The sequence below is a fragment of the Coptis chinensis genome, chromosome 4 (assembly GCF_015680905.1).
Source record: "Coptis chinensis isolate HL-2020 chromosome 4, ASM1568090v1, whole genome shotgun sequence".
In the NCBI taxonomy this organism is placed as follows: domain Eukaryota; kingdom Viridiplantae; phylum Streptophyta; class Magnoliopsida; order Ranunculales; family Ranunculaceae; genus Coptis; species Coptis chinensis.
The window spans coordinates 58484588-58502752 of NC_141459.1; the positions used below are offsets into that span (position 1 = coordinate 58484588).

Consider the following 18165-nt stretch of genomic DNA (forward strand, 5'->3'; position numbering starts at 1 on the left):
TTATATACGAACACCTGCAATAGACACTGTTTTGTAGGAATGGCAATGGGTCAAGTTCGAGTTTTACACAAATGATGAGTCGGACCTGGTTAAAATTTGCCAAATGCTAATCCAAACCCATTGCCTAGTGTTTTAATTCAAAATTACTTCTTTGAAAAAAAAAAAATTAGAAGCAGATAAAGGACATCGATTGTTTTATGATTTACTGTATAAGCATATAAGTTGACAAGTTCGAACTAGACGTGGATATGATGCACAAACCAAAATGAAAAAAAAAAAAAAAAAAAAACAATAATAATAATTCCATTGCCGGGATTTGAACCCGGGTCGCCTGGGTGAAAGCCAGGTATCCTGACCGGGCTGGACTACAATGGATTCATGTCATTGAACCGACTCTTTTATATTAATAATCCAAAAAGCCGTTAAAAAAGTAGAAAAAACCGTTGTAAATAGAATATCCAAGTTTTAACACTTTTTCAGAGAATCCAATTTAGAGAGAAATAAGGAGCTGCTTCCTTACTTCCACAAGCTTTCTAGAGCATTCTAGAAGGTCATGTTGCTGATACAAGCATCTCCTCTTTCTTTTCCTGCTCCACTCAGGTACCCTCCCCTTTTCCTTGAATACTTTCTTGAATTTGTCAAAAAAAAGTGAAAGTTTTGTAATTTGAATGAAGTTGGAGTGTTCATTGGTAGAAAATGGGAATAGGAATTAGGAACAACTATACAATGACTGTGTATTTTGACTTGAGTTTCTCCAGTGATAGTTTTGATGTTGGAACTACAAATGAGAACAATGCCGATAAAATGCACAATCGTATGTCAAGAGGGAAGATATTAGCATTTTGTTAATTCAGTTCACGCAAGGTACATGGAGGTGAATTCGAACGCAAAAGCAGGTCAGCATCACAAAAGACTCACAGGGTATATCCCATATCTCGTTGTGAACCTTAGGCCAACTGTCTTTTGTTCCTCTTCAACCGAGCTTCCCACATACTGGGAAATGGTATCATGCTTCAAATGTTATTTCCCTTCCGCGAGTTTAATCTCAGCTTCTATGAGGCTAGTTGCTCTTTCACTGATCTGGGCACACATTAGTGAGCCTCTGAAAAAATTTAAGTACTCAAAATCCACATAAAAAGGAGGAAGGATACATGATGGGATCTTGATTAGGGGACAAATCCATTCTAGCTACGAACTTACCTATAGCCAATGGGTGAATTCTTTTTTACTAGAAAAAGATCATATCTGGTTGAAGGTGGCTAAGAAAAAAAAAGGAACATCCTATTGCCACAAACTCCCTGTGGAATTACTGTTTGGAGGGACACTGGCCGAAACAAGGAAGGAGAAGGTGCATAGTGGTGTGGATAGGGAGGGTATTTAGCTAGGCGGTGCTGGTGGGGAACAATACAACAGTGTGGGTAATACTGGTTAGGACGAGGATGGAGCTGGGAGAGAATGAACCTACTACTGAGATTCCTTCCACTTCTTCCGTGCTTGGAGGAATAGAACGGAGGTCAAAGGTATTGGTGTATTGCTATTTGCTAATCTAGTATAGATAGGTAATTTGGGTTCCGTACGGGCTATGGGGTTTAGGAATTTTGTCTCTTGCTAATCTCTTAAGGTTGATGTAATATTTTAGATTATAGCCTTACACTTCTTCTATATATTTAAAGGAAAAAGGAAGTATTCTTTGGAGGGGCAAATTACTGGCCCAACTTTGCTAAAGAGCTCATTGCAAACCGACAGGTGAAACTATATTTTGAAACAATATGTGATTTGGTGACAGACCACTTAAGGAGCAATGTTGGGATTTATATTCGGTGGCTTTCGACAGCAATACACTTCTTTTTGTTTATACAAAGATTAGAAAATCGAAAAAAAAAATGGAAGTTAAATGTGTGTGCTTTGAGTTAAAAAGATTAGACATTTGTTGAAATGAAAATTATCCTTTTGATTTATTTAGTTATTTCTGTGGATTGGAGTGAAAATGGAGGATTTTATAAGCAGCATGGATTTTTTTTTTTACCAAAACAGAATATAGTTATTTGGAGAACTTTTTCTAAAATGAGTGGTGGATGAGGTTCATTTTGTCTTGGGACAAACGACGGCTGGGATTTAATGTCTATACGAAATTTGAATGTAAGTTATTTTGAGAGAAAATAGGAATAGAAACAATGTTTTCATTTGGAAACAAGTATACATTGACTGCACATATTCATTTGAGTTTGTTACATATCCAAAGATTGTGCTGGTTACTGATAGATTCTGCTATATGCTATAAGTATGAAGATCCGCTTTAAAGCAGTTCTTGAGGCTGTTAAGTATATTTTTAACAACTCAAATGGTGGGACGTTATTACACCTTCTCCTCTGTTTGTGGACACGCCTAGGTATCCGCAATAAGTTGTTGTGTATGCAACTATGCATATTGCTAATATCGCTGATATAGCATGCACCCTGTTAGTTACCCCCCTTCACTTAAGGGCTGAAGCAGATTGTATTGTGGTTTATCTCATTAACCACCTTCCTTCTTCCCTTTTACAACGGTTATTTCCTTTGCATCTCCTTTAGGGGCGGACTCCTTACACCGAGTTGTGTGCTTGTCATCCGCCTTGTCAGTAAATATTTTGCACACAAACTACTGCTACATTTGGTTGAGTGTGTTTTCTTGGGTTAAAAGAGCCAATGTATTCCAACATAAAAATGGGGAGATACTGTCACTGTAACTCCCCTTGCTTTTGCCTTCAGCATACTACCATTGCATATTAACTTACAAATGTATCACGATTCCTGAAAATAAATTATATCTGTATCTTCATATAATATTTTGAACTAGCGGGTACCTAGGTCCTTGGCCCGCCCGTGGTGTAAGTCCAGGTATCTTGTATTTTTGGTATGCTAATGTTTAAAGTAAGTGGACCATACTATCGTTGCTTTTATTATTCTCGCTGTTGTGATTGGAAATTGTAAGATATCACTTGGAGCTCTTGGTCTCTTTTGAAGGTGTCCAGTGGCCTACCGGTCATTGGTCATGCTTTGGGAGGGTGGACCCAAGGTCTTGGAATCCCACCTTCACCTGGGAAAGGTGGTTTAGGGGAATAAAAACATTGTACGTATATATATCTTTGTTTAGTGTCTACTCATTTCCGTTATCTGTTATAATGCATGACATATCACAAATGCTTGTCTTTCATTATTGATTTGAGTTTTTTTTTAAATAAATGGCTAAGATTATAGTCCTAGCAGAAAGTAATGAAGCAGCTGTAAGCTCTTTGATAACAGTGTTGTTTATTAAGAGCGAAATCAACATCTATAAGCTCTCTTCTATTCATCCTCTATATCTTTTTGGATTTCCTAATCGCATACATTTTGATGTCCTAAATGTCTTAACTAGAGTATGCTGTTTTTACATTTTTGAATTCCAAAACTCTTTCCACTATGTTGTCACCTTGTGTGGTTTTTACATTTTTAATATATTGGTTATGAGCTGTATAGTGTTTTCTATGAGTCTATCATATTTTTCTTGCATTCTTATGTTAATTCATCCCTTGAATGCAGAGGGAAAGCAGAAATAAGAACCACAAGGTGCTCTTTGCAGCATCATGCATCAAGCAGTAAAGTTGTTGCTAGACGTGTCTTGTCAGGCCTTGCTGTTTCCCTTATATTTATTTCTAGAGCAAATCAGGTAAGATGATTTCAGTTTGTTGGTTTTTATTTCTTCTTTTGACCTGCATATTTTACTAGCATGGGCAAAATAGGTTATTTGTTTATTTTTGGGATTGTCTAAATTGAATATGAATTTTTAAGCCTACTGAACGTGAACTGTGAAGCTTGAAAATCCTCGGCAAGAGAGGTACTTTATTTGGAAGCCTATGGTCCTCAACACTAGGTGACGCTATCTTGCTTGCATGATTTTTTTTTTTTGATCGGTAAAGTATAACTTTATTAATATAATTAAAGATAGATACATAAGGATGAGATATCCTCCATTAATGCATATAGAAAAAGAAAAGAAAAGAAAAGAAAAACCATAAAGTGACAGGTCTCTTAGCCCGATAATCTCATTATGGACTCCCATCGAAACCCAAACGCCTCAAAAGGTATGTCTCATGTCTCAATATGCACCTTTGACCAGAAATATAAAAGAGCTTTGATTGCCAACACAACTTTCTCCATAGGCATTGTTGTTCCCTCAAAGTGTCTCTGATTCCTCTCCAACCAAATGCCCCACAGAATCGCAAAAGGCAACATGCTCTAAAGTCGTCTCCCCTTCTCATAGTGGACTCTCAAGTCCCATGAGGCTAATAACATCGTCACCGAAACCGGACAAACCCAAGAAACCCCCGACTCTAGAATAAAATGACACCAAACCCGCCATGAAAAAGGACAAAGCAAAAGAATATGATTCACAGACTCCCCATCCCTTAAACACAACAGACAAAAGTTGACAAGAACTTCTTTGACAAGTCTTTTTCTGAGATTGTCAATAGCCAAAATTTTACCAAGAGATGCACACCAAACAAAAAAGGCAACTTTTGGTGGAACTTTAGAACCCTAGATAATATGACTAGGAAATTTAGGAAGGGCATTAAGATCATGACGGGAGATTAGAGAACAAAGCTTAAAGTAAAAAGATCTAGAAGAAAATCTCCCTTTCTTATTAATAGACCAAAGCCTCTTATCTCTGTCCGGTCTCACGGAAGGAATAGAGTCTAACATCATCATGAGAGCAGCCACACTCACTATATCCCTGTCAGAGAGAGCACTATGAATATCCAGGTCCCAAGCAATAAAACCATTGTGTTCCCTCATGAATGATCGAACTGGCAGGTTCCTTAAGTCAGAAATGGCATATAATCTAGGAAAAATGTGTGACAGAGGCCTCTCATCTAGCCAAATATCCTCCTAAAAGAGGATGCTATCACCTTTGCCTAAAGCAAAACTAATATGTTTGTAGAACGCCTCTTCCACTCTCTGAACGCCTTTCCAAATACCACAGCCATAAGGTATGGCCACATGACCACTCTTCCACCCCAAACCATGTTCTCCAAACCTAGACACAATCACTTTCCTCCAAAGGCTCTCCCTTTCCTCCCCAAACCTCCAAAGTCATTTACCTAGCAAAGCAAGATGAAACTCTCGTAAGCTTCTAATACCTAAACTACTTTCCTGTCTAGAATGACACACCTTCTCCCAACTAACCAAATGAAACCTATGCCTCTCCTCACTGTCATCCCAAAGAAAATTTCTAATAATCGCCTCCAATTTAGCGGCAACACTCTTAGGCATGTGGAAAAGGGACATATAATAAACCGGAAGACTGGAAAAAATACTTTTAATCAAGATCACTCGATCACCTTTAGACAAAAAACGTCCCTTCCACCCAGCTAGCCTACGACTAAATCTCTCAATAACCGAATCCCAAATAGAACTCGATCTATAACTCGCTCCCAAAGGACGACCCAAGTATCTAGAGGGAAGACTACCGATGTTACAATCTACAGAGGCCACCAAAGCATCCAAATTATCCCCCTCACATACCCCAAAAATGGTACTCTTCGCCATATTCGCCTTAAGACCCGATACAGCCTCAAAACAGCAAAGGATACCCCTAAGATACCTCACTTGCTCTAAGTCCTGCCCTACAAAAACCACTGTATCATCCACGAACTAAAGATGAGATATCAAAACCTGGTCCTTACCAACTCTAAAACCCTCTAAAAACCCTAACATATTAGCCCTCTCAATCATTTTACCAAAAACCTCCACAACCATGAGGAAAAGAAGCGGGGATAAAGGATCCTCCTGTCTTATACCTCGAGAACTCTTAAAAAACCCCGCTGGCGAACCATTTATGAGAATAGAAAAAGAGGCCGATGAGACACATCTTCTTATCCAACCCTTAGTCACCAGAACGTGAAGCGGGAGCGAGAGCGAGAGCGAAAACGGGAGCGAAAAAGCGGCTAACTTGGGAAGCTCCATAATCCAAAGCGCCTTCAGAGCGCCGTATACACTTAGGATATTTTAAATAATTTTACAGTAAATGCATACCATATTACTATGATACATATTTATTTTTGATCGAATAATTTTACAGTAAATACATACCATATTACTTTCACAACTAAATTTAAGTAGGCACCCAATTTTACATAGACAAATGTTGTAAAAATGGAAAAAACGCCTAATAATACATTGATACCCATGAAGTCCAAAGCCCAAATTCATTGATGTTGGCTCATAATTACCACTTTAGCTAGGCACAAAAATCAATAAGTCGGAAACAGAAGAAAGAATAGTGTGTTTGAAAATAGGGCCCCTTTAAAATAACCATAATTTATTCACTTTCTCACTCTTCTGTCTCTCTTCCTCGTTCTCAACTTACAGTTAAACCAAACCAGAAGCACATCGGAAAAATTAACTCCCATAACCCCCCAAACCTCTAAAATCTCAAGCCAAATAGGATTAGTAGTCTCAACTTAAGAAAATATGAAGATTAAATTTAAAATTTAAATAATTTTTGGGTTGTTGTATCATGGGTAAGGAGACGCTTTTCTTCAATAACTCAAAGAGCGCGGTTTTGTAATTTAGGGAGCACGGTTTCTAGAAACAAGGAGCGCGGTTTTATGGAGCTTCTGCTATGAAACCGCGAGAGCGAGGTTTGAGATCGGGAGCGATAGGTGATATACACGGTTTGTGTGACTAAGATCCAACCCCTCAACTTAACTCCAAAACCCATACGCATCATAACGTAATCTAGAAAATCCCAACTCACATGATCATATGCTTTAGCCAAATCGATTTTACATAAGATGTCTGAGTTGCCGCTCCCTCTTCCTGTCATCAATAGCCTCGTTAGCAATTAACACCCCATCCAAAATTTGTCGTCCAAAAACGAAAGCCCCTTGCTCTTGAGCGATCACTCTAGATAACACCTTTTTTAATCTAATAGAGGGAACCTTTGAAATGATTTTGTAAGCACTTCCGATAAGACTAATGGGACGTAAATCACTAATATCCTCCGCCCCTTTGTTTTTTTGGAATAAGCTTTATGAAAGTGTTATTAAGGCTATGGGCTAAAAAACTCAACTCATAAAAATCTCGGACCATATCCATAAAATCGTCTTTCACCACTCCCAAACTTTTCTAAAAAACTCAATTGGAAAACCATGTGGACCCGGAGATTTATCACTCTTCAGACACTTCATAGCTTCCCATACCTCCTCCTCCTCCTCCATGCTCTTTTCTAACTCATCCATTTCTCCATCTGAAATGCAATCTAAGCCAAGATTATCAACCCGAGGGCGAATACGATTAGGCTCGGTATACAACTTAGAATAATATTGCACCACCTTATTTTTGAGATTATTTTCCCCACTCACCTCCTCGCCTTCAATTAACAATCTCTGAAGAAAATTCTCTCTAAATCTCGCTTTAGCACATTGGTGGAAAAATTTAGTATTAGATTGGCCCTCCTTGATCCATCTCTCTCCTGACTTCCGTCTCCAATAAATTTCTTCTAAGTTCACCACCTTCTCAAAATTCACTTTCATGTTTAAGTGACTACTCCACTCTTCCTTGGATAGAGGACTTTCCTCCTCCTTCAAATCTAAAATCCCTATGTCACTTAAGAGTTGATCCTTTTTCCTATCAATCCTACCGAAAACCGTCTTATTCCACTCTTTAATCTTAAACTTAACAAACTGCAGTTTCTTAGCAAACCTAATGCTAGGTCTATCGCCCTCCTAATGAACCCCCCACCATTCTCTAATCTTGTCCACTAAATTAGGATCAGAGAACCACATGAGCTCGATTCTAAACGGGGTAGGTTTGCCTCCACCAATCTCTTTAGATAAGGTGATAGGGTGGTGATCCAATGTCATACTAGAGACCATAGCTTGAATCAAACGAGGCCATCTCTCCTCCCAGTCACTACTCACAAGAAATCTATCCAAAAACAAAAGGGTGGGATTCTCATGCTTATTTGACCAGGTGAACTTGCCCCCAGTGAGGGGAATGTCCATAAGCGCACACCTCCTAACCCACTCATCAAACTCTCTCATCTTAGAAGTTATACGACAGCCACCCGTTTTCTCATGAGAAAATCTAATCACATTGAAATCACCCGCTATACACCACGAGCCTCCCCTACTGAAGGCATAAACATCATCAAGTTCTCTCCAAAAAGATGAAAACTCCTCTTTATTCTCCCTAAAAGGCCCATAAACAGCAGTAACTAATTTAGAGTCTGCTTCCCCCACAAAATTGCAGACAAGGGACACTGAATAAGATCCAACAATATTATCAACAATATTATCACACAGCTCCACCTAGGGCAGGGATCGGGTCGGGTTCGGGTCGGATATGGCTATATCCAAATCCGAATAGTTTTATAATATCCGAACCCGAATCCGAACCCGATTATATTCAAAATTTAATATCCGAACCCGACCCGAACCTGATTATATCCGACTAACCCGATCGGATAACACTAAAAATTCAAAAAAAGCCAAAAAAATATATCCGAATCCGAATTCGAATCCGACAAACCAGAATCCGAACCCGACCCGAATAAATAAACGGACACAAAAATCGACCCGAACTATTCGGGTCGGGTTCGGGTCAAACCCGACCCGATTCCCTGCCCTAGCTCCACCTTGTCCTTATCCCATATAACACAAATCCCACTTGCCGACCCCATCGAAGGTAAATTGATCCAATCAATGTCATTAATGCCCCAAATCTCCCGAGCAATTGTAGGAGAGAAACACCGAAGTTTGGTTTCCTGTAAGAGAACTACACTAGGTTTTTCTCTCCTAATAACCTCTTTAATACATGGATGTTTATTCTTATCGCCCAAACCCCTCACGTTCCAGCTCATAATTTTGTGATTCATAAAGAAACATTTAACTTCCCCCTCCCTCTTCTAGAACTACCCTCTTGTATCTCCTCTCCATAATTAATGGAGGATGTAAGGTGAAGCACCTCTTTGGATGTTCCTTTTCTACCTTTCACCCATGAAGGAGATCGCCCTCTACCTGACTTCGATTCACTCCTTCCCCTACGACCTCTATGATTAACAGGCTGACCAAGAGAAGTTTGAACAGAGGCAAAGATAGATTTAAGAAGGTTCAAAGCTTCTTGTTCCCTCCCCTCGTAAGATAAACCCGATAGCCTAATAAGGTCTTCGATATGACTAGACAGCCAAAACACAGTGGTGTCCTCTAAAGAATCAGGATTTGGAGCCATCATAGTTATAGGTGAGACCTCTCCCAAACGATCTAACGCACCCTCCTTGCTTGCATGATTAATATGAATTATATGCAGGTAACCACCGAATGATTTCCAATCACAAAAATCTTATAGAAAAGGTCGACCAATTGGAAGTTATAATACGATCTAATAATTCTACTTTTTTATTCTCCAATAACCACCTTAGATAATAAAGAGGGTATCTGTTGCCTGAAACATGACTGAGGTTCACTCTTGCTGCATTCATTCTTGTTTTCTTCTTGCTTAAGTTAATTTCTAACATATACCTGAGCCCGTTTGACATTTTTGTGTATAGTTCAAGCATGTGATGTTTCAAGTGCGCAGTTAATCTGAACTGGTCTATATTCTGTATAACAATCATTTGGTTAGTGAATAGATCCTGGGGGATTGGTGTATAATCTACTATAACATCAAAATTTTGTTTGCTAAGCTATTAATAACAAAAAAGTATGTATCCAAGCCTTTAATGTCCCAACATAAACACTGTCAACATTTCTCAAAATGGAAATGTCTCAAAAGTAGAAACCTTGCGAAGAGTAGAAAGTAGTAAATATAAACTACTTTTCTGTGGGGTAACTCATAACGTGTTGTTTTACATCAGGAATCTTCTTATTGAGATGTTGGCATCATAAATAGAGGTTCCGTTGAACTTGATACGAGTGATTACTCCAGAAATTTGGAATTCTGTTGGAAGCAAACGATATATTGAAATGTATTAATAAATATTGTTTTGCAAGCTGTTTGAGGCTACTTCCTTTCTTCTGTGTAGGTCATCGCAGCAGAACTGTACCATCGCTTAAATTTGTGGCAACTTGCAGCTGTCACAGATAACAGTTTAACGCTTAAATTGGACAACGGGTCTGATGAAAGGAGTGGTAAGCTAATGATGATGAGAGGTATGTCAGCCAAAAATTTTGATCCTATTAGATATTCTGGAAGGTGGTTTGAGGTCGCTTCACTTAAACGTGGATTTGCTGGCCAAGGACAAGAAGATTGTCATTGTACACAGGTAACTGCTTTTCTCATTTCAGTTATGATAGTGAAGAAAACTTTTGTTGTTCAGAAAAAGGTTCGTCTGAATGAAGATCTGTCACTCTCTGCTTTCTTAAACTGTCATACATAACGTCCTTTGCAGCACAAATATAGACACACAATGTTTAGAGTCTGTCAGGCATAATTGAAGGAAATCGTATCTCATGGATCATTTAGAGGTGGTACCTTTGCCAAAATGTACAAAGTATGGTTTCATTACTATGATTTACCTTCACGGGTGACACTTTCAAGCTCAATATCTGATACCAATACAAAAAAAAAATCGATTTCTGATTCTTAATTTAGCTTGAATTTTCCTGTCCACGTTTTCTCTTTGATGGTATATTGGGACTTTTGTGTCTTTTGCAGCCCTATCTTCTTTAATATGTAGAGACAGTTAAGGGTAATGTCTTAGTTTATGTAGGGATTTACAGATAGGAATGGGGGAAATTTTGCTTAACTTTAGTGAGTGATTTAGAGATTTCTCTTAGCATGTAAATTTCCATTTGCAGGTTATTTATTTAATAAGAACTAGATTGTCCACCTTGTGGACATAGGAATTAGGCACCTTGTCGAACCACATAAACCCCCGTGTTTCTTTCTTTCTGCTTTTAGTTTTTGCATCTTGTGTCTTTGCTCCTTGACAATATGCCGATATGAGATCCTGAGGCTATCTCGTTTTTTCTTAACAATGAACTCTTGTATAAGCATTTTTTTTCGATAAACATATATAACAATTTGTTGAACTAAATCTAAGTACGCAATGAACCTAGTAATAACAGTTTTTGTTTTCATTAAATTTATATAATTAAGAAAATTATATCAGTAATGGAAAGATTAGCTGAAGCTCATTATATAGGGTAATAGGGACCAAGAGCCCAACCCTACCGTTGCCTACCCGCTAATAATACATATAATCCCCTTCATTAAGTGTACAATCAGCAAAATAAAGGAAAGCAAAACAAATTAAACAGGTGGAGTCCAATACTCCTCCACCAGGCCTGTACCCGAACCAGACTCTCCTTCCTTCGTACCTCTTTCTAACCCACTGTTCTATTCTCCATATCATACCCACTGTAGTCTTCTCCATGAATCCATATCATACCCATCCTCCATACCATCCCCATCTCAGAGATCCACATTGTCAGCACCTGAGTATTCCAAGTCTAGTTTAGCACTTAAGCTTCATCATTATGATCGTCGAAGTCGTCATAGTCTTTCCTCTCTTCAGTCCAATCACAATACTCTTTATTTGTACCTGAACTGAGTAAATCGCAGCTCATTTGCAAGTAAAAGACCCTGGCTTGAAAGTATCAGGAAAGTCATAACTGACAATTGTCGTGTAATTTTTTTCTTTTGAGTTGTAGCAAGCAACATGCTATGAATGTGTGCAAGGCCGAAGACCAAATCATGTAAAAGGTAGGAAATAACAAACAGATACAACTCACAGTATCCATTTGAGCCCTCTATGAGGAGAAAGAAATTTGCAGGAACCGCCCCAAGGCTGAACTATATTTGTATACTCTTACACAATGTTAAATTTCTAAACCTATTATATCAAAGCGAGCTAACGTTTGTATAGCTCTCTCTCTAAATAGGGAGAGGTAAACCACAAAAAAATGGAATAGCTAACCATATTACAACATAAATATAAAGGAACTCTTAATACTCTGAATACAACTAGTAGGCAGGTCATATGTACCATGAGCTTAAAAAGTCAGTGCTTATTATTATCTGATTACCAAGGTTTCCAGTATTTTCCAATTGCAGGGCGTGTATACATATGATGCTGACGCCTCCTCCATTCAGGTGGACACATTTTGTGTTCACGGTGGTCCTGATGGATATATAACTGGTATAAGAGGAAACGTCCAATGCCTTTCTGATGAAGATACGGAGAAAAAGGAAACAAACCTTGAAAAGAAAGAGATGATTAGAGAGAAGTGTTACCTTCGTTTTCCAACATTGCCTTTTATTCCCAAGTTACCATACGATGTGATAGCTACTGACTATGATAACTTTGCTCTTGTTTCAGGAGCTAAAGACATGGGTTTTATCCAGGTATGATACATATATTCCCGTATTGAACTATTCAATCATTGCTAGATTTCGCAGACTTAAGCTCTGCACTTACTTTGTCAGTCTGTCTTTGGTTGGGTCAATTAATTGTCTGTTTTTTTATTGCCAAGCTGGTTTTAAATGACATCAGTAACGCGGTAATGCTGGCGGCGTACAAACCCCAGACCACTGCTATCATCCCCAAAAGTTTTACGAACTAAGCTAGCCACCAGCAATCCACTTGTCGATAATTAAGAAAAAGATTTTTATTTATTTTTTTCGAAAAAAGAGAAGGAAATGAACCACTACTGTTAGAGAGATGTTCTCTTTGGCCATTGGATTTCTGTCAATCGATATCATAATTACCTTATTCAATTTTGCCTTCCAAACAGAGATTGGGACCACCTATTGCCAAGGCAATATTTACATTTGCCAAGGCCACAACTGTTTCACAACTAAACATGGCCAAGCTATATTACCTTCAATACCTTGCAAAACAATTACTGGCTTGGTAATAGATCAATTCCAATGGTTTTATTACTATCATCCAAATAATATGAACTTTGAAGAGACCCTAGTTTTTAGAACATTCTCTAGTTGTAAACTGCTGTAAACTGTTTTTATGATGAAGTTTTTCAAGCTGTGGGTTTGGATAGCTATACCCTCTTGGCTCTATTTTTCATCTAAAATAGGCCCATAATATGTCCTCCCCTTCATCTAATTCTTAGATATATATTATAGCTATACCCTCTTAGCTCTATTTTTCAAGGCTTCACACAATCTCCAATTTGTTGTAAACTCTAATACTAATTACGATAAAAATTATAGTTATACTCTCACCAATTTGTTGTAAAAAAAATTTCAAGGCTTCATCTAATCCTTAGATATATATTATAGTTATACTCTCACCAATCTATTTTTTGGAGCACTCACATAGACTCCAGTTTTTTTCTAAACTCTATTACTAATTACGAACAAGTAGGATATAAATAAAGAACCAATCATATCTAGAGTTTCACAGAGTCTCCAATTTTTCCTAAACAATATAGCTAATTACGGGAAAAAAAAAAAAAAAAAAAAAAAAAACAAAAAAACAAAAAAACTAAATTGCTAAAAACAATAGTTTTAGCCAAAAACGATTTTCGTAAAACTCTTAAGCCACAACGAATAGTTTTCACACCAATCTCATGTGAAGTTTAACATGATAAAATTTCTTTCTAGAAAATAACAATGAAACTATGAAAGAACAAAGGAAAAAATAAATGGAGTTGCTTGAACATTTACTTTATGCATTTGTTAACCACACATGTGAATGAGAAAAAAAAAAAAAATAAATAAACTAATCATAAAATAAGTAACAGTACGGGTATACACCCAAAACAAATAAAATTGTATTATATGCACTATATATATGAGCCTAACAAATAAAGTTGGATCAATTTGATGTATCATCCACAGTGAGATTTAGACATTTAGTCATAGTTAAGAATTTCAAAAACTACAATTCCAGCAACAATAATTACGACATATTTCAATTAAATTTCTGAATTTTATAATTTCCAATTTTAGCGTAATAACGAGATTCAATTAAAGTGGACGTTGACTTAAATAAATTATATAATTATTGATTTAGTTAAAGTGGACGTTAGGCTTAAATAAATTATATACCAAACCAAACTAAAACAAATTATATGTGGAAAACTAAATTATACAAAAAATAACATCACAAAACATATAATAGAAAATGAAAAAAAAAAAAAAAAATAACAGCAAACCAATAGTGACAAATATTTTAAAATATATATAATAATGCATGAAACTAACGTCAAATAACAATTAACGAGAAATATAAAACTAGATATAAATGCATCGAACTAACCTCAAATAATATTTAACGGGAAATCAGAAATTGGATGCACATGCAAGTATTAAAGTAATCTTAAAAAGTAATTAATGGACAATCGGAATATGGATACACTGCATTAAACTAACCTCAAAGAATAATTAACAAGAAATCAAAACTTGGATGTAAATACATCGAACTAACATCAAAAAATAATTGTCAGAAAATCGGAAACTGGATGCAAATGCATTGAACTAACCCTCAGAGATTAAATTAATGGGAAATCGGAAAATAGATGCAACTGTATTGAACTAACGTAAAAAAAATTAACTATAAATTGGAAACAAGATGCAAATGCATGAAACTAATCTTAAAAAATAATTAACGGGAAATCGGAAACCGGATGCAACTACACTGAACTAATTTTAAAAAATAAACTGGATGCAAATGCATTGAACTAACCTCAAGAAATAATTAACGACAAATCAGAAACTGGATATGATGCAAATTCATTGAACTAACCTCAAACAATAATTAACGGGAAATCAGAAAGTAGATGCAAATGCAACCTCATTAAATAATAAACGAGAAATCGGAAACTGGATGCAAATGTATTAAACTAATCTCAAAGAATGATTAACGGGAAATCGAAAACTGGATGCAAATGCATTGAACTGACCTCAAAGAACAATTAATGGAAATGGAAATTGGATGTAAATGCATTGAACTAACTGCAAAGAATAATTAACAAGAAATCGGAAACTGGATGCAACTGCATTGAACTAGCTAATCTCAAAAAATAAATAACATAAAATCAGAAACTGGATGCAAATACATTGAACTAATCTCAAAATATAGTTGTGTTATATGTTGTGGGAATGTCTCGATAAGTTTATATAGTTTTGCATTTAAAATGGTGTTTATCTTATCTTTTTTCTTATGATTGAGAACACTTTGCTATTCGAGTAGCTTCAATTCGTCTTATTAGACAATCTTGCAAACCTTCAATCAAACTTCTATTATTAAATAACAAAATGAAGTTGAAAGGTTTTATCAATGGCGAGTTATTTTTTTTTACTAGAGAGTACGTGGGGGTTTCATGTTATAAGAAATTTGGATGAGTGATCAATACAATATTTGTATATAATAGTTATGCATATATAGTTGCATATATTTTTTAGAATAATTAATGTGACAGGACCCGTTTGTAGATAATCTTTGAAGATCCCACATAGTGAGTCAGGTGTAATTTAAAAATAATTAACGGGAAATCGAGAACTAAATAATTTTTTATGATCCCATATAGTAAATCAAGCATAATTTATTTTTATGTCATGTTTGCAAAGACACTACAGATGGATCAGTAGAAAGTTGATATTATACACCACATTGGATAGTTAAAAGGAAATTGAAAACTGGATTCAAATACATTGAACTGAGCTCAAAGAGTAATTAATGGAAAATCAGAAACTTTATGCAAATACAATAAACTAAACTTAAAAAGTAATTAATTGGAAATCGGAAACTGACTGCAACTGTATTAAACTAACGTCAAAGAATAACTAACGGGAAATTAGAAATTGGATGCAAATTCTTGAAAAATATTTAACGGGAAATCAGAAACAGTATGCAAAAATGCATTAAACAAACCTCAAATAATAATTAACAGTGAATCGGAAACTGGATGCAAATTCATTGAATTAACCTCAAAAAATAATTAACAGGAAATCAAAAACCGAATGCAACTGCATTGAACTAACCTCATAGAATAATTGGCGGGAAATCAAAAACTAGCTACAAATGCATTGAAATAACCTCAAAGAATTGTTAACGGGAAATTAGAAACCGGGATGAAATTACATCGAACTAACCTCAAAGCATAAATAATAAGAAATTATAAACTTGATGCAGATGTATTGAACTAACCTCAAAGAGTTATTAATGATAAATTGAAAACTAGATGCAAATGTAATAAACTAATCTAAAGACTAATTAACGAATCATCGAAAAATGGATGCAACTACACTGAACTAATCTCAATGAATAATTAACGGGAAATCATAAATTTGATACAACTGCATTGAACAAATAAACCTAAAAAAACTAATTAACGGAGATCGAAAACTTTTGCAAATGCATTGAACTAACCTCAAAAACAATTAATCGGAAATCGAAAATTGGATCTAACCGCATTGAACTAACTCAAAGAATAAGCGAAAAAAAAAAATCTGGATGCAATTGCATTAAACTAAAATCATATATTAACTAATAAGCCGAGAAATCGAAATTGGATACAATATCCTTGATGAATATTTAACGAAAAAAATCGAACCTGGATGCAAATGTATTGAAATAACCTCAAAGAATAGTTAATTGGAAATCGAAAACCGGATGTAACTACATCGAACTACCCTCAAAGCATAAATAACCGTAAATTGGAAGCTAGAAGTTTAACTAACCTCGAGAAATAATTAATGGGAAATCGAAACTAGTTCTGGATGTATTGAACTAACCTCAAAAGAGTAATTAACGGAAATTGAAACATGGATGCAAAATGCAATGAACTAATCTCAAAGAGTAATTAATGAAACATTGAAAACTAGATGCAACTTCACTGAATTAATCTTAATGAATAATTAACGGGAAATCAGAAACTTGATACAACTACATTGAATTAACCTCAAAGAGTGATTAACGAAACAATGAAAACTAGATGCAACTGCACTGAATTAACCTTAATTAATAATTAACGGGAAATAAAAAACTTGATACAATTACATTGAATTAACCTCAAAGAATAATTAATGGGAAATCGGAAACTATATGCAACTACATTTAACTAGCATCAAAGAATAATTAACGTAAAATCGAAAACTTGATGCAAATGCATTAAACTAACCTTTCATAGTTATATTATATGTAGGGAGAATATAATGTCTCAATAAATATAGTTTTGCATTTTAAGTAATGTTTATTACAATTCTTTTATTATGATTGGGAATGTTTTGCTATTCAAGTAGTTTTAATATCATCTTCGCCACATTAAGCATTCTCACAAAATTTCAAAAAAACTTCTATTATTAAATAACCTAATAACAAAAATATATCGATGAGTTTTATCAAGGTTTGGTACTTTCTTTTTATAGAGAGTGGCGCAAGAAAATTGAATGAGTGATTAATATAATTTCCATATCTCATAGCTGTGCATAGTTGCTAATATTATTTAGAATAATTTAATATAACGACAGCCGTTCGTAGGACGGGTTTGAAAGCTAGTTATTGTTGATGAATACATCTTTTTTGTGTTCTTACTTCTTAGGTTTACTCACGGAACCCAGTTCCAGGACATGCGTTTATCGAGAAATACAAGTCATACTTGGAAAACTTTGGGTACGACTCAAGTAAAATCAAGGATACTCCTCAAGATTGCGAGGTGATGCCTAATAGTAAACTAGCTGCGATGATGTCTATGTCTGGAATGCAACAGGCTTTGACGAACCAATTTCCCAATCTAGAACTGAATTCCTCTGTTCAATTCAACCCCTTTACAAGCGTCTTTGACACATTGAAGAAGCTTGTTCCACTCTATTTCAAGTAGTTTGAGCTGCCTTGGGTTCTAATTTTCTGTTTATATGTAAATTAAATACTTTGTGAAGTTGGAATGAAAGCTTGTAAAATTGCCTTTGTGTACAGACATGCTACTTATATTGTATAATGAAGTGTCAGTTAAGCTTTACAACATAAGAAGTTAATTATCTTCAGAGTTGTTCGATGGTCAATTTTTATGATCTTCAATGTTTTGCTCTAAAGCAATTTATGGGTTGGAGAGCTTAGGTCCATCCACCACTATTCAACATATTCTTAAACAAATAGCATCATCAAAATACCATTTAAATAGCAAGTTAAACAAATATATGAATACAGTAATTTATGAAAATTAGGGCAATTGGTCCTGTTGAA

At 35.7% G+C, this 18165-nt stretch overlaps 1 protein-coding gene and 1 non-coding gene across 3 annotated transcripts; one reads left to right on the plus strand and one right to left on the minus strand.

The window, feature by feature from the left end:
* Nucleotides 1–301: 301 nt before the first annotated feature.
* TRNAE-UUC (transfer RNA glutamic acid (anticodon UUC)) lies at nucleotides 302–375 on the minus strand. The gene has a single exon. It is a non-coding gene; the product is annotated as a tRNA-Glu (tRNA).
* A 62-nt stretch (nucleotides 376–437) lies between these two features.
* On the plus strand, nucleotides 438–17952 carry CHL (chloroplastic lipocalin). Of its 2 annotated transcripts, XM_086557234.1 has the most exons (6): nucleotides 440–600; nucleotides 3558–3684; nucleotides 10042–10281; nucleotides 12075–12247; nucleotides 12340–12365; nucleotides 17525–17952. In XM_086557234.1, the coding sequence occupies exons 1-5, from the start codon at nucleotides 554–556 to the stop codon at nucleotides 12344–12346; spliced, it is 594 nt and encodes a 197-aa protein (XP_086413360.1). In that variant the 5' UTR covers nucleotides 440–553; the 3' UTR covers nucleotides 12347–12365; nucleotides 17525–17952. The 2 variants fall into 2 exon arrangements, with proteins under 2 accessions (XP_086413359.1, XP_086413360.1); XM_086557233.1 differs by having other exon boundaries at nucleotides 438–600; nucleotides 12075–12365.
* Nucleotides 17953–18165: the final 213 nt, after the last annotated feature.